Source organism: Pogona vitticeps, chromosome 5 (genome assembly GCF_051106095.1).
Source record: "Pogona vitticeps strain Pit_001003342236 chromosome 5, PviZW2.1, whole genome shotgun sequence".
NCBI lineage: Eukaryota > Metazoa > Chordata > Lepidosauria > Squamata > Agamidae > Pogona > Pogona vitticeps.
This window is the reverse complement of record NC_135787.1, coordinates 97,027,409-97,053,859: the sequence shown is the minus strand read 5'-3', so window position 1 is coordinate 97,053,859 and position 26,451 is coordinate 97,027,409. Positions and strand designations below refer to the sequence as shown.

General features: G+C 41.3%; 2 protein-coding genes and 2 long non-coding RNA genes across 8 annotated transcripts in view; 1 reads left to right on the top strand and 3 right to left on the bottom strand.

Moving 5' to 3' along the window:
* TIGAR (TP53 induced glycolysis regulatory phosphatase) overlaps positions 1–5,214 on the bottom strand; it is a 33,811-nt gene extending 28,597 nt beyond the window's left edge. The window contains exon 1 of the mRNA XM_020809265.3: positions 5,059–5,214. Coding sequence (XP_020664924.3) covers positions 5,059–5,090 — 32 coding nt within the window. The 5' untranslated portion in view covers positions 5,091–5,214. The remainder of the gene's footprint in view (positions 1–5,058) is intronic.
* Positions 1–26,451, bottom strand: part of LOC144589467 (uncharacterized) — a 212,239-nt gene that overhangs the window by 91,112 nt on the left and 94,676 nt on the right. The gene's annotated exons all lie outside the window — the stretch shown is intronic.
* Positions 5,244–24,465, top strand: PARP11 (poly(ADP-ribose) polymerase family member 11). 4 transcript variants are annotated; one of them, XM_020809258.3, is made up of 9 exons: positions 11,480–11,609; positions 13,038–13,091; positions 13,606–13,731; positions 15,146–15,266; positions 16,651–16,726; positions 18,372–18,444; positions 18,529–18,659; positions 20,966–21,117; positions 24,144–24,465. In XM_020809258.3, exons 3-9 carry the CDS (start codon positions 13,609–13,611, stop codon positions 24,455–24,457), a joined length of 990 nt encoding a protein of 329 aa, XP_020664917.1. In that variant the 5' UTR covers positions 11,480–11,609; positions 13,038–13,091; positions 13,606–13,608; the 3' UTR covers positions 24,458–24,465. The 4 variants fall into 4 exon arrangements, with proteins under 4 accessions (XP_078250248.1, XP_020664916.1, XP_020664917.1 ...); XM_078394122.1 differs by lacking the exons at positions 11,480–11,609; positions 13,038–13,091 and adding an exon at positions 5,244–5,495; XM_020809257.3 differs by lacking the exon at positions 13,038–13,091 and having other exon boundaries at positions 11,455–11,609.
* On the bottom strand, positions 6,797–11,418 carry LOC140707460 (uncharacterized). 2 transcript variants are annotated; one of them, XR_012087546.2, is made up of 2 exons: positions 10,883–11,418; positions 6,797–7,626 (listed from the first exon to the last, which is right to left on the bottom strand). It is a non-coding gene; the product is annotated as an uncharacterized LOC140707460 (long non-coding RNA). The 2 variants fall into 2 exon arrangements; XR_012087545.2 differs by having other exon boundaries at positions 6,797–7,629; positions 10,883–11,366.

Here is a 26,451-nt window from a genome sequence, read left to right as displayed (position 1 = left end):
AAGTTCTGAGGGTGGGGGCCCCTGTGGCAGGGGGCTTGGGTAGCTCTCTCTCGTTTGGGGGGGCGGCCCTGGCTCCAGCGAGTGGGGTCCGCAGCTTGGGCGTACATTTGGACCCGACGCTCACCATGGAACCGCAGGTGGCGTCGGTCGTCCATTGCGCCTTTTTCCATCTTTGTCGGATCGCCTGGCTGCGGCCCTATCTCGACACGGGGGCACTTACTACCTTAGTGCACGCGCTCATAATCTCAAGATTAGACCACTGCATCGCGCTCTATGTGGGGCTGCCTTTGAGGTTGACGCGGAAACTTCAGATGGTGCAGAATGCAGTGGCCAGGCTCCTTATTGGAGTGAGAAAATACCACCACATTTCTCCTACCCTGGCCAGACTGCACTGGCTGCCCATTTGTTTCCACATCGACTTCAAAGTTCTAATGCTCACTTATAAGGCCCTAAACGGTTTGGGACCTCGATACTTGGCGGAACGCATGCTCCCACCAAGATCTACCCGGACCACCCGCGCGAGCCAGGAGGTGAGGCTGAGGAGCCTGACGCCGAGGGAGACCAGTGGGAAAAGACACGAAACCGGGCCTTCTCGGTGGTGGAGCCTCGCCTTTGGAACAATCTCCCTCCTGAGATTCGTGCGGCCCCTACACTGGGCACATTTAAAACGCAAGTAAAAACATGGCTCTACATCCAGGCCTTCCCTCCTGCCAGCATGTAATCTGATTAGACCTAAATTTCTTCCTTTTTTCTATCTATCATTTATTATCTTTGGTGTATTGTCAGTTTTGCCAGTATGTGATGTTTATGGACTTTATTTTAATTGTATATGCTTTGCTGTTAGCCGCCCAGAGTCGTATGATATACCAGATGGGCGGGATATAAATAAATAAATAAATAAATAAATAAATAAATAAATAAATAAATAAATAAATAAATAAATAAATAAATAAATTTATGCCAATAGGATTTTGGCCACTGGATTCAAAAAGAAAGACTCATAAACATGCTCAATTACCTCAACAGAACTTTAGAGGACTTTGCTGGGACCAATGTGTGAAACAGAACAGAATTCTATTTATGTCCTAACACAGGGCCAGGAAACTGAGGTCTAGGACATCACATCCTTCTGTGAGCCTTACTACGGTGGTGGCTCGACTTACGAAATTAATGCATATTGGAACAGTGGCCGCAACTCAAAACTTTTGTAAGTCGAAGCAAAATTTCCCATAGGTATGCACTGAAAACCGATTAATTCATTCCAGCTGTTTTTGGTTCTTATGTAGAGGCGCCGTTCTTAAGTCAAAGCATTAGTTCCTATAGGAACTAATGCAAAGCTGATTAATCTGTACTCTACCACTAGGGGGAGAATTTTTCTTCTTTCGACCTAAAATGAACTTAGGTTAAAAAAAGGGGGGGGCAGGAAAGGAAGGAGGGGGGAGGGAACACCTTCGAAACAGAACATTTTTTTAACCCAAGCACATTTTAAACGAATCCAAGCACCTTTTAGATTACAAAAAGGGCAGGAAAAGAGGGGGGGGAAGGAACAATAGGGAAAAGAGGAAAGAAAGAAGGTCATCACTGGAACACACAAAGGTTTGTGCTCTTAAGCACAAAAAGGGAGAAGAGAGAGAGAGAAGACAAGGGGAGGAAGAGAGTCTAAAACATATGCTAAACCAACACATTTTACAACACATTTTAAACCAAGGAACTTTTAAACAAAACACATTTTAAAACAAAGCAAGCAACTTTAGAACCCACACACCAACACCTTTTAAAACAAAAGAGATGTCACAGTACACAAACCCTAGAAGTCACAGAGTCCAGCAAGCAGGCAGGCTTTAAACTCCATTTTAAAGCCTGCCTGCATCAACAAGCAACACAGACCCTCACAGAATATTTTCTGATTTTAAAAGAGACAGACCTTGGAGCCACATTTTAAACACACTCATTTAAAACAAAAGAGAGGTCACAGTACACAAACCCTAGGAGCCACAGAATGCAAAAATAAATAAATAAAATATACATTTTAAAATTACAGTGGTGCCCCGTATAGCGAGGTTAATCCGTTCCGGATTAACCCTCGCTATACGGAATCATCGCTAAACGGGTAGGGGAAATGTATTGGAACGCATTAAACTTCGTTTAATGCGTTCCAATACCTTTGTTACTTACCCGTTCAGCGAGGATTCCAGGTGCCGGCAGCCATTTTCGCGCCTTCGCTAAGCGAGGGCAGGGTGCGAAAACGGCTGCCGGCAGCCATTTCCGGGCTTCCGGCGGCCATTTTGGAACCGCCGATCAGCTGTTCGGCGGCTCCAAAATGGCCGCCGCAATACCCGATCTTCGCAATGCGGGTTTTCCCCATTGCGAAGATCGGGTATGTTTCCGTATAGCGATCCCGAAAAAGGGATCGCTATACGGAAACATCGCTATACGGTGCACTCGTTAAGCGAGGCACCACTGTACATTCTAATTTTCACATTAGGCAGTTTGAAGTCTCTTTCCATATCCACACTCTCTAACCGCTGGGGAGAGCGAGGTGGCAGACAAGCAGCCTCTTCGCTGGCCAACGGTTAACAGAAAGTTCAAATTTCATGCTTTCCCAGCCTCCCCCGCATTTTTTCATCCATAACTTGAAGCTCCGGATGCAAGTCGAAGCAATATTTTGTGGCCGGAGCTTTTCGTAACTCAAAAATTTCATAAGTAGGGATGTTCATAAGTGGAGGCACCACTGTATTTGTGTTGATGGGCAGCCCCCCCCCCCAATGCAATAGATGCTGCTGCCTCTTGTTCACCCACTTTGGGCATCACAGCAAGGTGAAATAATCTGATAATGATATCCAGAGAGAAAGTGCAAACAACTGCAACTGCCTATTTGTTCAATATCTCTCACTGAACAGTGGAGTATTAAAAAATATAGTAACAGAAGAAACAACAATCACTAATCTCATCAAGTCACTCACCTGCATTCCCCCCTCCAACTGGCATAATGATAAAAACTTGGCCAAATTAATCTAATATATCACACTAATATATGTGAAACAGAGTATGAGCAGGGAGAAGTAGCAACTGATCTTCAAATCTTTTGATTGCATGCTTCCTCCCACCCTGCAGCACTCACAGTGGCAGAAATAGAATGAGTTGCACTACCCCTGCCCCCGAAAGGCCTTGCTAAGCCAAAGTCTGCAATGTTCATAGAAAGGATGAGCAAACAGGTGAACAATCGAAGACAGCAGCAACTATCACTTTGCCCATTCCTTCCTGCAACTAAATAACCATGCAAGCAGTAAGTGCCATACTGTCTTCCTCATATTCTCCTACCCTCAGAAGATTTAGTTCACTGGGCAGAGTCTCGTTACCATACTGCCGTGATGGAAAACATTCTTTTTTCTGGGCAATAGCAGAGGAACAGCTCTTACATACAACACACAGAGAGTGCCTAGAAATGGCAATGAAATAAGAAGAGGAGATGCCAATGTCATCTTCTGACTCAAGGGTCCCCATTTCTGCTCCCACAGCAGCATGCCATTGACCGTGAGACACAGCAAGCAAGAGAAAGCAGTTACTAGCTTGGCAGAAGCCACTGGCTCCTTTTCTTTTCTTGACAATAAGGACTGGACAGTGATTATTTCTGCTCCATACCACTCATCCACCTCCTCCTTGCATCTCACTATATCCTGTGGTTTTGGGTGATGCAGAGAAGAAAGCAGGGATTAGCCATGCAAGAATGAGCAAGCAAATGGTGACCGACCAGAGGAGCAGCCACCAGTTCCACCATCTTGCCTTCTCTCTCACTGGATGATGCAGAAGATTGGGCTAACTGGGCCTCACAACTCAGAGGAAGCAGAGAGATGACTGAGAAACAGGTGAGATGGCTGCTCTCTTGGTGACAAACCATCTATGCTACACACAGAAAGAGAAGGCATGCCATCAGATTAAGGCAGCTTCCTATACTCTGTGCAACATAATGTTTGATCCTCATAGGCTCAAACCCTTGATGAGCTCAAACGACTCCTCCCTGCCAAGCACCCAAAGAGCTGAATGCTAGATGTAGGACAGTGGACAAACTGGTGAGTCTCTTTCTCATTTTATGTTCCAACCACTCATGTAAGGCAACAAAGTAAACAAGATTCTCTTTTTATAACTTTTTTACCTTGCCAACAGGCTTCTTCGTGGTGCAGTGGTTAAACCACAGTACTGCAGTAAAAGACTCAGCTCATGATCTGTGTTTGATCCCAGCAGATTCAGGTAGCCAGCTCAGGGTAGACTCAGCCTGCCATCCTTTCAAGGTCAGCAAACTAAATACCCAGCTTGCCAAGGGTGACGGGCAGCAATATGTAACACACATAGCTGAACTGAGTTTTAAATTGCCTAGCAAATGCTTTAACCATTATGGGGCGGTATATACACTTTAAAAAAAAACTTTATTTCAAAACAGAAGTGGCAGGTAAACATCCCTTTCTCTAACTCTTAATGAGAGGGGAAAACTGCTAGAGTCACTGCTACTCTTTATAAAGTAGAAAGGGAACCAACAAGCTTTTTGTCTGAGAGGGTTTCACTTCAGACAGTCCTTTTGCTTTCATCTGCTGCTCCCTCTTAGCAACAGTTTCTGTTCTCAGAAAAACTGGAGAAAAGCGCAATTCTCTCAGAAACAATAACCCAGAACGTCAATGCAGTCCTTGCTTGTTTGCTCGCAAGTAAGTAAACCTAAAATGCCGGGTTAAAGTCGTTACCCTTACAGGACTGACAGAGTGGCTCTTCATATGTGCACAAAGCCGCTTCCACTGGCGAGAAAACCTTCCAGGCACAGAATACAGTAACAGGTCATGACACGTCAGGTGCCATTTTATGCCACCTCCCCTTTGGCACTCGCGCCTGCCGCTGCCCGACACGCAAGAGAGCCGCGCAGACGTATCCCACGCTCCCTCCCCGCACGGAAGAGGGGGGGAAGAGACTCCCGCAAGGCTCTCTCGCCCTGCGTTATTTTGCCGAGGGAAGCTAGTAAGGGAAGGCGGGGGGGGGGAGAGAGAATTAGGGAGAGAGAACCGCGGTACTCACTGCCGAACGACGGTTAATCTAAACACAACCATGTGGCCGGCTTCGCTCCTGCCACTCACTTGGCCGCTTCCCGGCAGTGCAAGGCTCAGCGATCCTCCGCTCTCCTTTCGAGGCCTCCCCCAAAGCCCCGCCCACCGGGCCGGTTCCGGTTACGGACGGTTGCGGGGGAGATGACGTCATGCGACGCGCGCGCGCCTCTCGGTCGGAATTACAAGCGGTCCCCCCCCTCCCGACTCTCTTTTGAGGGTCCTAGAATTAAGTTTAAGAAGGGCTGCTAGCTCAATACCCGGAACTTTCTGGTTGCTTCTGACCTTGTTGTCGTGAGTTACCGACAGCTGATAACAGTCGCCCTTACAGAACAAATTTAGGATTTCGGCTTTGCTGTAGTGGGACGAAAGACAAACGATAGCAGGGAAGCTGCTCTTTGCTCATCAAATGTATTTATTTATTTATTTATAAAAAGTTGCTTTTTTTTAAGTTACTGAATTTTGTAATATTGAAAAGTATGTGAAATAATTTGGAGCCGTGCAAACTAATAGAGTATTTGGCTTCCGCAAGCAGTTCAGAGATAAATTGGGTTGGGAATCTGGGCTCCGTGGGGTTAACTCCAGCAGATCACTGCTGCAAGCGGGAACAAAATTTTACTTCGCTGTTGTTGGTTGGAAAGTTCTCCTGCGGGCATGAAAGTGAAGCGCATCGTACAGTATAAACAGACAGTAATAAGCATGAGACTAATTGTGTGTGCGTCTGCATGTTTCTTTGTATCCACAATTTTTTCATTGTTTCTTGTGGGCGGCTGTTATAAATTGCGAGAGACCAAAACGAGGATCAAAATCAAGCCAGAATTGCCAGTGTTCTTGGGAGTAAATAATGGATTACTGTATATGAGACCCAATACATTGAAGCCCAAACAAGATGGAATTTCTATGTACTTTGTCACCCAAAAGGTGCAGCATTCACAGTGAACAGACAGCAAAAGTCTGAAGGTTTCTTGAAACAGAAAACCTGTTTATTTGGGCTCAGGACATATGTGCACATATGGGTGCCCTCGGAGGGAACACTTAACAAAGGCATGTAGCAGCTTTTTATACCTTTGGCTTGTCATGTTACTTTATGTTGGCAGGCTCTGCAAAGCCTACTCCTATTTTGTTATTCCCTAAAAGAAAAGAAAAGGCCTAAAAGAGGATATACATACAATACATATAGCAGACATATAGCATTAACAAAACTAGAGTAGCCCTTATCAGTAGACATTCCTCAGCACAGTTTTTTATTTCTCTCTCCTCTCAGGAGAAGCTGGAGATAGGTACAGCCAATGTAAACTAGGGGCCCAAGAATGCAAAGTGTCAGGAAGTTAGAGACCAACCTAAACGTCTGCTTCACTGCAACTTAATGGCTGTTTTTCTCTATTTTATTGTATCTGTACCTTATTCACATCACAACTTCACTTGTCCAGGGAGATGATATTCTGAGGAGGTTTGCTTTTTTGTGACAGGATTACCTTTGTTGTGTAAGGGCATGCATAAATCCAGCTTTGAAACAGTAGTCTGGATTCCTCTTGGTTCTGGTTATCCACTTTCTGATAACCTCCAGATTAGGCTACTGTGATGCAATTAACTGGAACCATTTTCAGGAATCTATCTTGCTAGTACTTAAGTGAGTGTGAGAGTTCATGTTGAATCTCTAGTAGTTTCTCTTCCTCTCTCGATCCCCAGTCCCTAAACACGGACACCGATGGTTGTTGTAACAGTTGAAGGTTTATTTTGGAACGATCAAATAAACAATCTATTCCTACTGGAACACCATCTTTCCTCTTTCCCTCCAACTGGGCTGGAAATGGTTTCCACTCTTCATGAACAAAAGGATTTCCAAAATTCGAATTCCAGGGGCCCAGTTGTTCAGCTGGTAACCAGTCCTTTATTGTCATCCCCATCAATACAGGCAACAGCCACTTCTCTCAAGAATTCCTCCTGCTTAGTTCTCTCCCCGGGTTCCACGATTTCCCAGGTTCTGTCGACTCTGCTCCTCATCTCCCACACTCGCCATTCACTCCTTTTCCTTATTTCCTGCTCTGCTGTCTATCTCTCTTCCCTTAGTCTCCTTCTCTACTCATTTGCCTTGGCCTCTCCCCAGTATGAAGGTTTCGGGGGAATCAGTGCCCTTCTTCTATGATATGCTTTGTCCCTGGGTACCTTTCAGTCTTTCCCACCTGTGAGTCCAAGGGTCTTCTAATCAGATCCACTCCCAACCTGGTGGTAATGTCCCTTCCTTCTTTATCTCCTTCTTCTGCTTCTGCCTCCTCCCCCATCTTTTTTCCCTTTCCTCCTCCTCAGTCTTTCTAATTTTTGTTTTAACTCTCCTATCCCTCTTAGGCCCTGGGATGGTTCGTCCCCCTTCGGGGAATCCTCCATAGTGTTCTTTAAGGGAGCTGCCAGTCCATAGTCCCCTTCACTCTCTTTCCTTTGTGGGCATGGGCAGAGTTCCAGCAAGAGGTGCTCCATCTCGCCTCCTGACTCACATTGAGTTAACTGGCTTTTGTTCCAGCTTTGGTCATGATGCCACACCTATCTGCTAAGGGAAAAAACACACACATTTAAAAACCCCAAAACCAAATACAGTATACAATTATTTCGTCCATTACATATTTTGAAACCTTAGAGTAAAAGAGAAAATATATAAAATTAATCATGTATAAGAATAAGGAGCCAGTGTGGTATAGAGGCTGTAATGCTGGACTAGGAATTAGGTGTTGTTATGTACACCAAGTATCATTCAACTGATTTGTTTATTATTTATTTAGGACCCAAGGTGGCTTACATCATGAAAGGACAGGATTTAATGCTAACAGTGATGAGCATACAAATACAAAGGGCTCAAATGTGGCAAACCCAATATGATCTTCAAAGTATGTGAAGTATTTATAGAGTAGTTTTACCATTGCCAATCCCCAGTAAGTTTCCATTCTGAGCAGGGGTCTGTCCTAAGTCATAGTTATGAGATCTGGCTTCAAATTTTTGCCTCATTTCCCCAAGACCTTGACTGTAGGGTAGGATTTCATTGCAATATATGTGAGGAAAAGTACAGTACTTAATCATACCACTGGGGAAGTAGATAATGTTGCTCCTTGCCTTTAGTAACCTGAATCAATGACCATCAAATCTACTCCTTGATTTTCTTTCCCTTCATCAGGGAAAGAAATGTGCTTTAGCACATTGAACTGTGGTACCCATTACCTGAGAATGCTCGGCAAGTTAAATTTATCTCAGCATTTACTTTTGTCATACTATTGTAGCACCATTGAGAGTGTCCTAACCTATGGCATTCTGGCATGGTTTGGGAGTAGCTCTGTAGCGGACAAAAAAGCTCTACAGAGAACCATTAAAATTGCCCAGAATATCATCGGGCTCCGGCTACCAACCCTGGATGACATCTTCACATCCCGCTGTCTGAGGAAGTCACACAGCATCCTGAGAGACTCTTCCCATCCTGCTTATAACTGTTTTGAACTGTTACTGTCTGGCAGAAGATATAGAACAATTAAGACTTGGACCACACGTTTTCTGAATAGTTTTTATCCCAGAGCTATAATTGCAATTAATAATGGGCTTAAAGACCACCAGTAGTGAATAATTAGTTGGACTGTGTTACTTGGCCTGTGGTGTAGATGTTTGTATTTTTAGTGGGGGACTTTTAGTGGGTGGGGAGTGTTTGGGGAATGTTATGTGTGTGCATGTGTCTGGTCTCTGGGTGTCTGTGAATTTCATTGTATGTGTATACTGTGTATATACTTACAATGACAATAAATTATTATTATTATTACCCAGTGTGGCGGATAAAGTGACAGACTGGCACTCAGGAGAAGTGGGTTTTATCCCTGGTCTATGGAAACTCACCTGGGGGAGTAGTACTGCTAAAACCACTCCTTAAACTGCTCATTTAGTTTGAAAGTTCTGTAAGCTGGTTCCAGCTTGATGACGCATAACACACATAGAAGTAGGAAGAAATAAGTGCATTTGATACATGCCTTTGTTTTGTTTTGTTATGTTTAATGTCTGGTAAAATAGGAAGAGGGGATTGAAGATCACTTGCCACTTCACTCGATTGGCTGATCAAGGTTAATAGCTCCAATTTTATTAAAGCTGGAAGGGAGGTCAGATCTGGATAAAGTTCGCTATATGCTGAGATGACTTGCAACATTCAGAGTAAGCTACGAAGCAATTGTAAGCTATTGGTTTCAAGACATGGCCCCATCTGCTCTGATATTGAGTGAGAATGCCATTTATTTGCATTGGCAGGAATGAGTTCAAGCTGCCACCACTACCCTGCCCCTTTAAGACTCTCACACAACATGAGAGCACTAGTGTGTCTGCTGCCAAAGAAATTCCTGTGGCCATTTATTCAGGGGCAGACATGCCAGTATTCAATCATGCACAAATGAAGATTTTGGGTTTCTCTTTTTCAAAATAAAACTTTAAATTTTACTGTAAACAGAACAACGGGTAGGTGGAAGCCTTGGAAGGCAGCCCATCTGGAGAAGGAAAACTCCAATTTCAAAGCTCCACTGCCTTGTGACTATATCCACTGATGGAAAAGGCTTCAGGAGTTAACCTCAAGGCAGAATCCGGAGCCAGAGTCCCAGAGGCAGTTTGTGACTCCACACAGTCATGCTCTGGCAAGTCCTACTATATCGCTGGAACCAGTTGTATTGGCTCTTGCCTTTCCATTGAATTACTTCAGTGATGTGGAGAGGGGGGATTTACTGCTTGGGTAACAAGTCTGTCCTCTATATTATTTTACCAGCTTTGCAAACAGAACAATATTGTCATAAACAATCTTATCATAAGTGATATGTGTCTAGGGCAGTGATGGTGAACTTATGGCACATGTGCCACAGCTGGCACTCAGAGCCCTCTCTGTGGGCATGTGAGCCATAAGTCGCCATTGAGAAATGCTTGTCCGCCAATCTCGGATTGTAGCTGGTGCAGTGGTCCAGAGGAGGGTGCAATGGCGGCCATTACCAGTCTAACCCGATGGGGGATTGGAGAACTGGTAAGTATTTCTCTGTTAATACCACCACCGGGGGGGGGGGGAATAAGCATTTAAATGTTGCAGTGCAGGAGCACTTTTTTCTAAACTAAAAACTCAGTATTCAGGTTTAATTGCAGTGTTGGCATTCTGAAAGAAGTCGGTTTTGTGTTGTAATTTGGACACTTGGGCTCATAAAGGTTCACCATCACTGGTCTAGGGAATGCTCTATTTTTAAAATTCAGATATTTTAAAATGTTTTTTTTAAATGTTTTCAAAATTGTTTTTAATGTCTTTGGGCACAGTGAAACGGGCAGCTGATAGGATTGCTTAAGGTTCAATAGAGATGCCATATGGTATGTGGTGTGAACTTTGCATCAACATGGCATGGTGACCCTATTTGTACCTTTTAGAGAAAATAAAAAATGTAAAAGCTTCATCCAATAAGGCGGGGGCGGGGGAGGGGGAGGGTGGAGACAGAAGGAGGCAAGATGGGAGGTTTTTCTCTTTTCCTTTTCTTTATAGCCAAGGAAGGCAACTGCCCGGGACAAAATAACATGTAGTCTTCCCCTTTGTTTACTAGTGACCATGGAGGAGAGTTGTAGGCGCAGTTGTAACTCTGAAATTCTGAATTTGGGGGTGTAAAGAAAGAAGACAACCAGATTTATCTGTGCAGCAACTTCAGTTGCATTTTGTATATTTTGTTTGCTACATTTTGTATATTTCGAAAGGGAGAAAGTACAATATCGTGCAACATTCAACGATCTTGACTGAACTAGGAAAAAGTTGCAACACTTACGTTACTGAGGTGTTCCAAAGTAACAGAATTCGCTGTGTTGCCGTAAGGTTCTCTTGTCTTGTATCAGATACGGGGCTCGTAACACTGAACGACATAGCCGGATTGTTGTAAGTCACTGTCGGTCTGTATGTCACGTCCAACGTTTGATAATAGAAGGGTTTTTGTGACAAACCACCTAGATTATGATGCGGTGATATGAACAGTGGGCTGCACTGCAAAGCTGTTCGAAGTCTTCCTCTCTATCTTCCCTCTATGAGAAGAGTGAGTGGGCACTCTATCTGCAGGACTAGAGTAGTTTACAAATGAAGAAAATATTTTCAGATTTTCCACACGAAATACATGACGGCGATCGTGAGAGTGATCGTTTGCTTTTTCTGTATACCCGAAGGGGGCGTTTGCTTCCCCAAATCGCAAGTCATATTGGAGTCCTCGATTTTCCCCATCATAGATGGAAAGCAGCGGTCATTTTTGCAGAACTCATTGTGCCAAAATTGACCAAGAAATTTTGCTTCCCAAGTGCAGAATTATCAGTCTACACTAGTTTAAGTCTATGGTACATCATCCAGGAAGACTCCATTTTAACGGTTGCTCTAGGAACCAGGCAGTGGGCGGTGTCGAGAGGCGGGGCTAATCAACGGCTCCCCCTCACTCACCTGAAGACGAGCCCGCGGAAGAGTTGAGGATGTTGGGAGCGGCTCATTCCGCCGTTTCGGCGGCAGAGGATGCGGTGAGGGGTCTCGCGGTTATGGGCGGAGCCTTGTCATGGGAGGGGCAGCTGTTATTGGCTGTGACCAGCTCTTCTCCCACCTCCCCAGTCTGAAACGGGGGGGGGGGAGGTTTAAATTGGAGGCTCCTCAATGCTAACGGCCCTGCGAGAAACCTTCATCCCGAGTACATTAACGAGATGGGGCGGAGGGCGGGGAGGGGAGAGATAGGATAGGGCAGAAAAAGAAATGGGGGCGAAATGACGTGTTGAGCAATCACACTTCTTGTTTCGGTTGTTGAAAGTGAAATTGTCCAGCGGTTTTGGATAGGAAAAAAACATTGTTTCCCTTCTCTCTCTTCCTCATCAACAAGGGAAAAAGCTCTGTCACAGTTGTTCTCCCCCTGCCCAGCAACCGCCCCCTTCCACTTTTATATTTTTAATAAAGGTCATGATCCACTGTATAGTATTTTGTACCAAAGGGGCCAAAAAGGATGCAGGGCCAGCTGGATAGTTTAAGCTCTGATGTGTCAGTATTTGATGATGTGGGGGTGTCCTTTGTTACATACTGGGAGATGTTTGAAATGTACAGTACAGTACTGAGCTTCTGCAGATGGTTGTATCTCAGCCAATGGAGAAGACTGCTGGCACTTAATTTTATGTTGATTGCGAACCACTTTGAAGCAAGACATCAGAGAGGGACGCTGCAAGAAATGAAAAATTCCTAGTAAGGGACAATTCATTCCCAGGATTGAATGGTTCTATGTTATTTCTATAGAGATCAAGTGCAATATGGCGCACAGCATAAGCAAGCTGTTTAAAGAGAACAAAAATACATTTGGGGTGTGGGAAGCCTTGGGAATGCTTGACTCTAAGTCAGAATGTTTGTCTAGTTGTCTTACTTGAAAACATGGTGAAACAGAATGCTTGGATTATGGTAACTCTTAGATGCCCACTGTATGGGAATGGCAAGGAAGAGTGTATTGAGGTGAGTGTTGCTGTATATACTATGAGGAACATACTCCAGTAGATTTAACATTGTAGTAGTTAGAAATAGTAGATCAGAAAATACAGTTTATATATATTAAGGATAACACAAGTGACCCCTTTAATCAAAATACTGTACATGGCCATGGGATGGAGAATGAATCAAGAGATCCTCTAAAGAAAAAAAATGGTTATAATGGGTAAGCAGTTGCCCTTGCTGGCTTGGTAAATGGACATCTACTTCCTGGTGAAGATACAACTTTGCTTCTAGAAATATTGGACATGGGTGGTAAGGGTGGAGTTCCATTATACCAAATAAAAATGATTCCAACCCTGAGTCCTCCACCTTAACATTCCATTCAATTCATCTTCCGTCCTACTGTCTTATAATTTCTTTTCTCTCTCTCCTCCACGTTATCGGCTGCCACTGATGTGAGAAACACATACTGTATTTATGTTTTTCAGCAAAGTACATTTGAGAAGTAATTAGAAGGAAAGGATTATTGACCATATTTGGAGGTAACCTTATGTTATTTAGAACAAGAAGCTCTTTGTTAAAATATTAGGCTACAGATAGGTGCCTCATACCTATTTGTATTGCAGTAGTAATAAAACACTGTTTTGAATGGTACAACAAAAATAATTTTGCATTTATATTATGGTCTTCAAAGATTTATATTTGCCATTTCCTTACAACACAAACCGTACTCATTTATTTGTTTCTTTCTTACTCCACCTTTCCTCCAGTGAGTTCAACATAGTATAAATGGCTCTCCTACTTCACAACAACAGTATGAGATAGGAAATGTCCTGACCCAAGGTCATACAGTAGATTCCGTGGCTCAACTGTGGCTTCAGTCTGAGCTCTCAAGTTTCATTCCAACACTAACCACTAGACAACACTAAGCTATACATCATTACATCTGTGTAATAACTTCAAAAGTCACAAGGGCTGTTTAATATATCTTTAAAACATTCTAGATCATTGGGTTAAAATTTCAAACCACTTATGGTTTTGTTCTTACTGTTTCAGGAAATGCTTCAAGAATCTCATGAACTGTTTCAAAATGTGGCGCATCATCTTGAGGAAATGGATACCTCAGACACCCAGTGGGGATGGTTTTATTTGGCTGAATGTGGCAAATGGCATATGTTTGAGGTAGTCATTTAACCTATAGTACCTCCATTCTTCTCATTCTCTCATGGCAAATGTTTGCCTCAAATGGACAATATTTCTGGTTTGACTCTTGGCTTCCAAAATTAAATGAGATGTGATGCTACATTCATGTGGTATCTTCTTTGATAATATAGACACTGTTATTATATTTGATGTAGATGTAACAAATCTGGAATCTAGTAATTCAAGACTTCACTTTCTTGAAGTTGTGTCTTAGACTTTTTGGTTTTGCTTCTCATCACAGTTTTTTTGCACATGTGAACATAGCAGTAACAGTAATCATGATGATGGATCAATGACCTTCTGTTTTTGCTGCACTAGGCAAAGAAGGAGGGTTTATCTGTGGGCCACTCTGCATGGCTGATAGGCTGTATGCAACCTTATAATTCAAAGAGGTTGTATAGGTCTATTTAGTGCAGAAAAGTTGCAGAGAGGTGTCTGACATAGTACTGGTGTGAGGACTGCCCAACCCAGGGCCAAACCATCATTGGCAAGGGTTTCCATGACCTTTAGGCTGTCTAAGCTGTTCAAATTAGATTTTGTTACAACAGGAGCATGAGGAAGAAAATCCTTATTGCCACCAGCTACACCCAGTTCTACCAAACCTTCTGAGGGCTGAGCTCCTGTCACGTGCCTGCTGAACAGTTTTCCCTTCCCAGCTCTTAGTTTCCATTTCTGAGGTTGTTGTGGGAGGTGTTCAATCAATGTGGAGTGTCAGGACTTCAAGACAGGCCCTAACCACCCTACTCCCTACATCAGAGAGGGCTTGTAGTGTTTGCTAGTCAGAAATGAGGATGGGTCTCCAGCCTGTCTTGCTGCCACCATTCATGCTTCCGCTGGCACTTGTACCTCCAGTGCCTCCTCCACTGTATGGGGGCTGGTTGCTGAGGTCTCCATGAGGATAGCATTGGCAATGGTGGTAGATAAAAGATGGCAGTCTTCTATCTGCCACCATTAAAGCATGGAATACACTTAATTTGTACAACTCTGTGCAATGTTTGTGATTCCTTCTTATACAAAATTTGTGTGGTAAATTGGTAGATGTACTAGACCAGTGGTTCTCAACCTTTGGTAACCCAGGTGTTCTTGACTCCAACTTCCAAAAACCACAGTCAGCACAGCTAGTGGTGAGGGCTTCAGAGAGTTGCAGTCCAGGAACATCTGTGTTACCGAAGAGTGGGAACCACTGTTCTAGAACAGTGAGCTCCTCTGTCATGAATTCACTAGGACATTTTTGACAAGGAGCAATCTTTCAGCCTTAATTCCCTATCTACAATATGGGAATGACAATACTGGCTTCTGATACAGTCTTCTGTTATTTTTAAAAAAGGAAGAGCTTTTTTTTGTTTGCCCCTGTATGTGACCTTTCAAAATGTGTTTTCTGTTTTTTTTAAAGACTGATTCTAATACCCAGTGTTCATTAAGCAGTGAAGAGATTGAAAGAAGGTTCAAAATGAATCCACAAGGTTCCATTTCTTTCACAACTTCAAAATTTAACTACATTTTAGACTTTTTAGGTATGTTTTATATCTTTATATGCATGCTATTGTTGGTGTTTTTGTGAAACAATATGTAGAGACCAGTTGTCCAATGTTGGTAGCAAGTAGTTTTATAATGGGTACAATTGGGTACAGACATTCACTTTATATTTGGATATCATTGGTAGGTGCGAATCTCCTCTACATCTGAAATAGTATTTCATGTGATACATGTGATACATTATATATATATATATATCATTATTTTTTATTCTGTCTTTCTCCAAATATAGGAACCCAAAACGATTTCCTAAGTGGTTAAAAATGATTCTCACTAAAAATAAATTAATACGATTAATATTCAAAAATAACTAATGAATTAAACCAGTTTAAAAACTCATCACAGAAACATAGAAATAAAAAAATACAGCAACCTCCATGAAATCCCCTTCCTAAATGGGCCATTCAGTTGCCAAAAGGTTGCCTGAAGAGAAAAAGCCTTTGCTGGCTGTCATAAGGACAGCTGGGGCAGCCAACTGCCCTCTTTTGGAAAGTGTCTTGGCTAATAAAGCAGTACAAATGTACATTCATATATGCATGCAAGAGCTGGACAAGGGGAGAGGAGGAGAAGATAGATTAGTATAAACAGTAGTGAGAACAGGGTCATCACACACTGTCACACACACCCAGTTCCCCTGTTTGTTTTTCTACACACCCAGGTTCCCTTTCGGGCATGACATGTACTTTTAACCCTTTTTCGCTGCCACCAGAGGATCTGTTCCTCTCTATACCAAATATAACTATCAGATCAGGGTTGTCCAATATAACAATGTTTATTGATGTGTTTCTATGTAAGTCATATACAGAAAATCATGGATGGTCTTTTACTCTTCATTCAATAAATGTTGCTTTTATTACATTTAAGTTTGCTTATGTAGATTCACTTTAATCAAGGTATTTATATATTCAAATATTTATTTCTTAGCACGTTTAACTTTGTCCAGTCTTAACTACATAAACAATCTAAGACTTTTCCTATTCTTTATCTCTATCTCTCTATTACTCTCCTCTCTAACACAGCCATGGCCCTAACTGCCTAAACTGTCTCCTCACTAGTTCTGACTGATTATAACTGCCTTTCTGTCCCCTTTTATTATCCTGGTTCCGCCCTCCTGTACTGTCATTGGTTATCACATCGGTGTTCTACTGTGATGGACAGTCTAGGTATTTGGACTGTCCATCAACACACTGACAATAAGGATTTTTTAAAAAGTTTTATAGAAATAGTTTGGGTTCCTTTTTAGAACTTATTATTGGAACCGTTAAAGAAAACTGTTCTTATGATAAGTATAAAGAAGAGTACTTGAAGGAATACTATCTGTCCACTTTCTCAAAACTTCGCTAACATTAGTTTTGTCCACAGGAATGAAACAAATTAACCAAACAACTAGAAAAGAACGTCCCATAAAACGAGCTCCATTTTCTATCAATGCTTTCAGGTATGAAATAATGATTACTTGTGTTTTCTTTGTTACATATTAATATCCTCTGTTATTATGCTGGTATAGAGACGATCTGTGCTAAATATAGTCTTTTCTCTAATTCAGTGAGCCTATTGTAGTGCAATTTACTATGCTAGTAACAGAATTTCAGCCACTTTTGTAGGAAAGCTGAAGGAGGATTAATATGCTAGATATTTTTTAAAATTGGAATCCTTAGGTCTCAATTCAGCAAAGCATGAAAGCACCTAAATGGTTCTTTGTATTTTCATTTTTCTTGTATTCTGGAGCCTCCATTGAGCTTACAATTAAAAAATGAAATAAAAGGAAACTAAAACTATTCTAGTTAGAGATATAAAATTTCCAGAAATTTTGAAGCCATATAAAAATGCTTTGGAAAAAAATGGAGAAAAAATGTTTTTCTGGGTTTTTTTCCAGACCTTCCCATCTCTAGGCAAGATGCAGTCCCAGCTAGAGATATAAAATTTCTGGAAATTTTGAAGCCTAATAGATGGCTTTTGAAAAAAAATGGGGGAAAAACCCTGCTTTTCCCCAATTTTTCTGGGTTTTGTCATTCTTCGTTACTCTTAGTACTAACTTGAGGCTTATGTCATTTGGATGGCAGAAAAAATGGCAAAATCAACAGAGCATAAACATGTATATATAGGGGACTACGGTGGATAAAAATCAGTGTTTTTTTAAAAAAATTGATTTAAATCACAATTTAAGTCATGATTTAGATTTTAATTTTTTTAATTATTTAAATTTTTGTAATTTTTTCAGAACAAAAACAAATACAAAAGTGCAAAAAAGTTACTACACAATCTAAACCACTGTGCACCTCATACCCACAGGAACCCTTAGAACAATACTTTTAATACGATCTTCCTTCCAATTGATAGTTGTTTAGAGTCTTGCCCCTTTCCTTTCACTAGTACAAATTCAACAAATCTACCCCAAATAGCATAAAAAATTGAACTTATTTCCCCTCTTTTCATCTTAAGTTCAGTAGTTATTTTATCATTTAATGCAATGTCCCATACTTCATTATACCAATCTTCTAATTTAATGTCATTTTTGTCTTTCCATAATCTAGCTATTAATATTCTAGCACTTGTCTTAAAATTGGAAATCAATTCCGTCAAACAATAATCAAGTGCTATGTTATCAAAAATTGACAACAAACCAATTTTAGAATTGAATTCAGCATCTTTTCCAAATATATCACATATTTCCTTAAAAATCGGTTTCCTAAATTCCTGAATCTGTATACACAGGTATATATATAGGGGACTAGGGTGGATAAAAATCAGTGATTTAAAAAAAAATTGATTTAAATCACAATTTAAGTCATTATTTAAATTTTAAATTTTTACTTTTTATTTTAGTTGCCCAAAAATCAGGTTTTTGAAATTTATTTAAATCAAATCCACTCTGAGGGTAACAAATGCTTTGTCTGAATAAGACCATAGAGAGCCTTCTCTCCTCTTTCAGATGAGTCCTAGCCTTTAAACCCAATGGATATAGTGAAAAAAAGTTTTTTTAATTCCTTAATTTTAGCAGGGATGACTATTGCCTAGTATTGGGGATGGAAATGTAGAAATAAGGTGCAACAGTTTGCTTACTTCATCTTTTACTTTTCAAGTTATATCTGTGAAAACCAGTCAATCCCTGTGCCAGCACACTGGGAGAATGTAAATTCAGAAGAACCATACCAGGTAAGAGCTTAATAGAAAACTTTGAGCATGTTGGAAGCAAAGGAAATTGCAACTGGGTAAATCTGTATGGCATCTTTCTTACAGCTCATTCCTCTGCAAAAGCAGACAAATGAATATCTCCAAGTTGCTGGCTACTTTGGAAGAACAATGGACACTCATCGGATTAAGCGAATCCAGAGAATTCAAAACTTGGACTTGTGGGAATTTTACTGCAGGTGAGAGAATTTTTTAAGGGATTTTTCTGATAAATTTTCTGTACAGAATATCTCCCCTTTAAAGACACAAAACAGGACCATGTACCCGAATCTAATTTTCAGACTTAAAAAGGGATATATGTGGATCCTAGTTCTCAAGAGAAGATTATCTGAAAAAACAGTAATGTTGAGAAAGGTTGGAGGCAACAGAAAGAGAGGAAGACCAAATATGAAATGGATTTACTCCCCAAAGAAAGCCACAGGCATGAGTTTGCAAGAGTCGAGCCAGGGCTGTTGAGGACAGGAGATTTTGGAGCTCACTTGTTCATACTGCAAGAATGGAATAGGAATTTTTACAAGAATGTATTTTCTGAAGTTAGAAAAAGAATGAGAGAGGCTTGGGAAAACATGAAAAATTACAAATTAAAAATATTGTTTCCCCCACCTTCTTGCCCCCAATAAAATCACATCATTAAGACAGTATGATTACACAACAAGTTCCTTATACTGCTGCTATTACATTTTCATCTTGTTTGGTATCTGTTTGGGGAGAAAAATTGAAAGTGACAGAAATTAAATGCTACAGAGAATAAAGACAACATTTCAAAAGATAGGATCAGTATACAGATCTCCATTACCACATAAGTGCAGCTTGAAGTGATTTCTATATAGTATCCTTCATTTTTATTTTTAATACGCATATGTGGCGTTCACCGTTGTGCCCCCTTGCTTGACCATCAAGACTCTGAGCACACAAAGGCAAACAATCCTCTCTTTTACACGGCTGCCACCAGGTGATCACTAAATCACCATTGCTTCAGGAAGATTCAGGTCCACACTTCAAGGTCTTTTAAATATAATTTTTGTTTATTGATTACAGTTATTGATAATGATTCATGGATGTCTTCTTTGAATCAATTTATTATTATGAACAACAGTCTTCTATCTGATAATACACTCCTAACTCTAATCATACCTCAGAATTCCCCAAAATGCACACTCTGTCCCCTTCTCTCACATTCCACTCTTATTCTGTTACTCTTGCTGACTCGTTGACTATCTCTCTGACTCCACCTCTTATAGCATCTCTCTCGGCTCCGCCTCTCAGCAACATGAATATGCATGAACCCTTTACCTAATAAATGGGGAACGCTACAGCATAGCACTTCTGTGCCAGCATATGCCAATGCCAGGAACATGCTAGAAAATTTGTGAAGTCATCTACCAGTGGAGCCCTATTTAAAGCAACATTGTTCACACAGCATTTCAAATAGGCCCGTATCATTCTACTTCCCAACTTATATTTCTATTAGGATAATTGGGAAAAAACAACTTTATAAAACAACCCCAAGTGGTCACCTGGAAACATTTCCTACTCACCATAGGCAATTGGAGCAGTTTGTAAGGTTGGTTGTATGTTTGGAAAACCTTTTTTTAAGTCACTGTATTTAGCTTGGGCATGTGAAAGCAGACTCGTTCAAGAGAGGTGTTCTGGTCTTGGCTATTTTCTTGGATGACAGTCACACTGTGAGCAGTTTGTTCAAACTGCTCACAGCTCAAACTGGACCTGGCTTACTATACGCTTACATATATGTACAAAAATATTTATTTCTAATAAAATACTTATTGTATTCTCGAAGGCTTTCATGGCCGGTTGTTGTAGGTTTTTCGGGTTGTTTGGCCGTGTTCTGGAGGTTCTCCTTTCTAACTTTTCGCCAGTCTCTGTGGCCGCATCTTCAGAGGACAGGACCTAGAACTTTGTCCAGAACACAGAGTTCTAACTCCTGTTCTCTGAAGATGCTGGCCATAGAGACTGGCAAAAAGTTAGAAAGAAAAACCTCCAGAACACAGCCAAACAGCCCCAAAAACCCACAACAACCACAAAATATTTACAAACTTGTAATTCAGGATTTCTCACTGAGATACAAAGAAAACACTGTATACATGTGGACGAATGAGATGTTAGACAGGGCTGTGCTACATAGACAGGAGGTCCTATTTTTGAAATGCTCTTCTCTGTATAATTTGGAGGAAATCCTTTCACATAGAAAACTAGTATATAAGGTCTAGCTCAGCACTCTCTCTGCATTCAAAAAGTATAATCTTCTCCCTGCAAGCTGAAGCAGTACAGACTGTTGAATGATTTCATAATTTGCACTTCATGCTGATGTCTGTGAGAGGACAACCACTGAACATGCAGTAGATTTGCTGGGCTTTTATTGGAAAGTGTAGAAACATTATCATCAACAGTTTTTTGACCTTTGCTCTTGTTTTGTGCAAATACTTGATTTCTATCATGAACTCTTTGCAATCCTGCCTTTCTATAGGAAGAAAGCTCAGCTGAAGAAGAAAAGAGGTATTCCCTTCATTAATGAACATATGTTGTTTCATGGCACCAGCAGTGAATTTGTGGAAGCCATCTGCATTCATAACTTTGACTGGAGAATCAATGGCATGCACGCTGCTGTATATGGAAAAGGCAAGGGACTGATTGAGTTCTTTCCTATAATTTATATACATAGTGTATGTTGAAATCATTTTGCTAATGAATGCTTTGCTACCTTTGTGGAGGATCCCTGAAACAATCTAAAATGTTCTAGCTTTGCTAGGTGTCAGGAGCAGAGCTGTAAACCAGAACTGAAACAAGGAACAAAGCCTAAAGCAAAGAATTCTTGAAGGAATGATAAGGAACATCAAGGAAAACAAACAAGGATTGGAATTGCATTTAGTCTGGTGATCACAATTCTGACTTTGCAGGACAGAGAAACAGAGAAAATGTGGAGCATGTGAATCAAACATGGGAATCCGCCATATTAGAGATGGAGAACCAAATAAATGATTATTGATTTATCTAAATCAGGAATTGATCATTCTGGCTATCCAGCTTTTCTGGGCTGAAACTCCTGTAATTCCACATATTTGGCTATGCTGGCTAAGGCTGTTGGCAGTTATAGGTGAAGAAATCTGGAGGACCATAGTTACCGACCTTCATCTAAATAAATCGCACCTACTTAACTGCAGAGGCAGCCTGGATGATATAAAGGAAGTCAGCCTTACTTAGCCTGTAACCAGTTTGACTTCAGTTTGTTGACTTCCTGTGACAACTACGTACAGTGGGTGTACTATGTTTGTGATTATCATAGTACAACATTATCATAGTACAATTATCATAGTACAACAGCCAGCAACAAGAGTGGATGTCATATCTGCAGGACTGCTGGGTGGTTCCTGGTTTAGTTAAGTATAGGCTATTAAGATGAAATTAAAATAAAATGAATACAGTGGTGCACCGCATAGCGATGATAATCTGTTCCAGGAAAATCGTCGCTATCCAAAATGTTGCTATACGGAATGAAAAACCCCATAGGAACGCATTAAAACCTGTTTAATGCATTCCTGTGGGGAAAAAGCTCACTGCTGTGCAGAAGTCCTCCATCCGGCCGCCATTTTCGCTGCCTGGTAAGCGAGGAAAGTGCGCGAAAACGCTGCGGGTGGCCATTTTTTTCCAGTGGCTATTTTGGAACCATCGATTAGCTGTTTTCTAAACATCACAATGCGAAGATCGGTAAGCAAAACACTTACCGATCATCGCAATGCGATATTTAGCCATATAAAACATCGCAATGTGATCGCTTTTGCAATCGCAAAATCCGCATCGCTATGCGGATTCGTCGTTAAACGGGGTGCTCGCTACGCGGGGCACCACTGTATTAGAACCTTTCTAAGAGTAGGTTTTTAATACTCTGTGTGGAAGACAGAATTTGGGACATATGAATCTGGCATACCTCAGAGTTCCTGATGTTTTAAGAGTTGGAGTGGGGAGGAGAGGAATTCTTTGATGTTCATTAGTACCACGTCTGAGCACCCCACCAATCTGGCACACAAGAAGATATCTGGGAGAGGACAGAGAGACGAGTGGCCCCTCTTGGCAACTGCACACACTTCATCAAAAAAGCCCATCTCAGTTTGAAAACTTGCAGAAGTGTACAGTTGTTCAGAAGAAAAGGCAGCAGTTAACTTCTTGGTAGAGCAAATGAATTAATTAACCTAATTGAAAGTTCCTACATTCCCTTAATCCAAGAGCCACTTAAAAAGCTTACTGTTACTCAGTACACAGAACAGTACGCAAAGAGTGTTGCCTTACATTTGGAGAAATCTGAAGTCTTGTTCAAGTGTTTGAGGTGTATGTACTCCATGTGTAAGGAAGAGAAGTGTGCTCTCCCTGCTGTTCCATTCTTGATTTCCTCTTATGAATGTGACATGTAAGTAGGAGACAGCCTGTTCTATCCATGGAAGCTTCGTATCCAAGGCAGAAGCCCAATTTTCCTATGTCCTAGCAATGTGAACTAGGGGTGTAAATCCTCACTTGTCTTATTCTTGTGTGCAAGAATGAAGAACTACAAATACTTTTTCTTTGCCTTCAAGAAGGTGAAATATTTTCTGCCAATATTGACAAGTTGTCTACTGTCGGAACAATTTCAGTGCAAATTGTGCAATGGCAACATTGTGTGTAACTACAATATCTGCTGCCTTGTTGCAGGAGCTTCTAAAAATGAAAAGCACCACATGGTTTTTTTTGTATCTAGATGCTGGTGTTGCACTGGTATATTTTGCACAAATTACAGAAACTTCAATGGGAGAAAAAAGTGCTGTTTGTCTTATTCTTCCACAAGAGGTGAGAAATTTCATGGAGGCCAGTGCTTTTCAATAGGGATCTCAGAAAGGACAAATAATTTTGTGACAATTCATTCCTAGTGTGGAGAACTCCCATGGCTATACTGTCCTCTCTTTGTCAGACATGTTTGGGAGTGAGGAAATAAAAGCAGAGAGTCAGAGACAGTGCAACCCCCCCCCCCAGCATGTAGAGTAGCTCACATACTTCAATAATACCTGAATTGAGTATTAGAAAGAGCTTCTGCATATGGTCAGCAGAATATATGTAGAAGTATGATTCTCCCAGGCATCCAAATTGTGCTATATGCTGCTATTCTGTCTATATAATAATGGCCTTCACTGTGGAATGAGCTCTGCATAGGGGTACCTGGTTCAGATATATGACATAAAAGTGTGACACACCAATAGAATTAATTTCCTCAAGCCCATGTGATCATCTAGTTGTCTTAGCAAATCCTGCAAAGACCGATGACTGTTAGAAACAGCTGAGTACCAGCTCTTCTGTCTTGCTGTGTTGCAATTAGATGAGATAAAGAACAGAGAACAACAACCCAATGCTGCCCTCAGTCATACAATATGCCATAATGTTATGTTGTACTTTTACCTTCTTCATATTCTGAGTAAGTTTTAATGTGTATCAGGAAACACATGACCTGATAGTGTCTTGTCATGTATTTCCATTAGTACATATTTTGGGAAAGAAGGGAGAATGTGACATTGGTTTGCAATTTTAAGGAATATGTTCCATGAAAATTCCCTCCACTCTGAGACTTGAATAACCAAGAAGAAATTATTTCTAGGCTTTGATCAAGCATATCTCTTTTTCTGTAGGGACATATTTTTCCAGGGATGCTTCATACTCCAGCCGTTTCTGCAAAGATGACCTGAAACATGGCAATACATTTCAAATCCACGCCGTTGATCTGCAACTTCATGTCCTTAGGAAGCACAAAATGATGTTTCTTGCCCGTGTATTGACTGGAGACTATATTGGTGGAGACTCCAAATATGTGAGACCACCTTCAAAAGATGGGAGCCTTGTAAATTTGTATGACAGCTGTGTGGACAATACTTGGAACCCAAAAATTTTTGTAATCTTTGATGCCAACCAGATTTATCCAGAATATTTAATAGAGTTCAGCTGAGACTTCTAGATTGCTGAGCAGAGTGGTGTGTGTTTTATTTTTTATTTTTTTTTTGGTTTGTGTATATTTTATAGGAGATCAGCACTGTCTGCTCTACCTGTCTGGCACAAAGATGCACTCAAGAAAACCAGCATGCAGATTAGATGTCATTGATGGAAGCCATGACAGTAATCATTTGCCCAGTGAAAGCCACTACTGAGGGTGACCAGCAGGTGGAAATAGCAGAAAATATAAGCCACTGTTGCAGTTGGCAAAGAAAGCCCACACATGCTTGGCCAGAGGCATGTGGGATTTTGACACTTGCTCTGAGAAAGTGTCCCACACTTTCCCAACAGCTGAGGAAGGAGAGAAGGCCCCTGGGCCTGAAGCACAGACATTCTTCAGATTAGCAACCTAAGAGGCATGGGTGGAGCACAACCCCTTCCTCTCCCAGAAAGAATGCAATACATGGAGTACTTGAAAAATGGGAGGACCTTCCTAACCCCACTGACCAAGTGCTGCTGATGGGTGAGGCACAGCCTTGACTCCCCAGCCTTCCTATTCCCCTGGAATACGTTTTTGGGGTTTGAGCCTGCGAGCCAGGCCAGAAAGTTTTCTGCCAGCCACCCAGCATGCCTGGACCCTGCTTTCATCTTTGGTGCTTTATATAGTGATCCTTCTGATATATGTCCTGGACAAACAAGGATCCTGCTTGATCCATCCTGATCCTTCCAGAGGCTTCTACCTAAGGTGGCAGTCTTGGAACATCTACTCTACCTTTGGTTGCCCCTGTGTCTAGTTTATCATGACTGTAGAATCACAGCCTGGAGACACAACCCTTTCAAAAGTAAATTAGTTTGTTTCACTCTCACTGTAAAGAACCAAAGTACTGATGGTTATGTGACAAAATGAGGAACCTTAACTAGGGCCAGTCCAGTGACAAATTATATTTAAAAAACTGCATATAAGAATGCCAAGAGCTTGATGGTGTTTGCTGATCAGGATGGAGGTGGGAGGATACAATGTGTTCCTCCTCATGGAATGGGCAGGGCTGCCCCCAGAGGTCCACTTGTTTCATTAAAGAAAATGACATTTAAATGTGAGCTTGTAAGAGTAACTCAGTATGAAAATGTGAAGCATGGACCAACTTCAAACATCAAATGATTTAAATTTAAAATCCTAGACATATTTACAAATTTGATTATAATTATATTGGATTATAGTTGATCTTGGAGAGGTTGTGCCAGATGGAAATCCCAGGATAACTATTGGTCTGGTTTGCTTGTTTCACATTGTTATCACCTATCAAATTCAACTATAGTATTAAAGTGTCCAGCATAATTTGGCAGTACTCCAAGCAAGACTATAACGTGTAACCTTGATTTAAAATTCATTAGCAGCTGTGGATTTTAATGTAAGTATGTAGTATCTAAACTATAAGTCTTGGACACTTGTGGAAAGGTCAGCTATGGATCTGTTAAATAATACCTAAGCTCCAGTTTCAAGATACCTTTGAGAGCATGGTAACTCTTATTTGCCTTTATGGGATAATATTTTTGATGATGTCACTGGGAGAAATCCAAAGAAATGTAAGTAACGTTGAGTCTCAGATTTGAATGTATTATGATATACTCCACTGCAGGCAGTGTGATCCCGTCACTTTCTCCCCCATAATATCCAGAGCTACTCAGATTTTAACATAGGAAGGAGGAGAATGTTTCTGCAGACCCTCCAGGTGGAGGGGTGGTGATGCTGGCCAGATGGTTCCCTGCAACACTGACCTGCCACTTGCGAGTTCCTGACTTGTGGAAAACTGACAGGAGGGTGGAACAGAGATCCATGTGCCGAATCTGTGACCCAGAGCTGCTGTCACGTCTCATTGGACTAAGAAGGACAGTCACAGGTCACCACTACTGCCTGCCTGGGATGATGGAAGAGCCATTTCTCTCTCTCCTTCACCCCTGAATTGTATTGCCTACTGTGCGGCTGTTTGCTGGTGATGACCCTGTTCACAA

What these genes read in the sequence shown, in the direction of transcription:
- PARP11 (XM_020809257.3), top strand. Translation starts at nt 11,565, where the DNA reads ATGTTGGGAGCGGCTCATTCCGCCGTTTCGGCGGCAGAGGATGCG. An exon ending in TTTTCTATCAATGCTTTCAG is followed by an intron (nt 16,727 to 18,371) that starts GTATGAAATAAT and finishes TTACTTTTCAAG; the next exon opens with TTATATCTGTGAAAACCAGT. An exon ending in TTGTGGGAATTTTACTGCAG is followed by an intron (nt 18,660 to 20,965) that starts GTGAGAGAATTT and finishes GCCTTTCTATAG; the next exon opens with GAAGAAAGCTCAGCTGAAGA.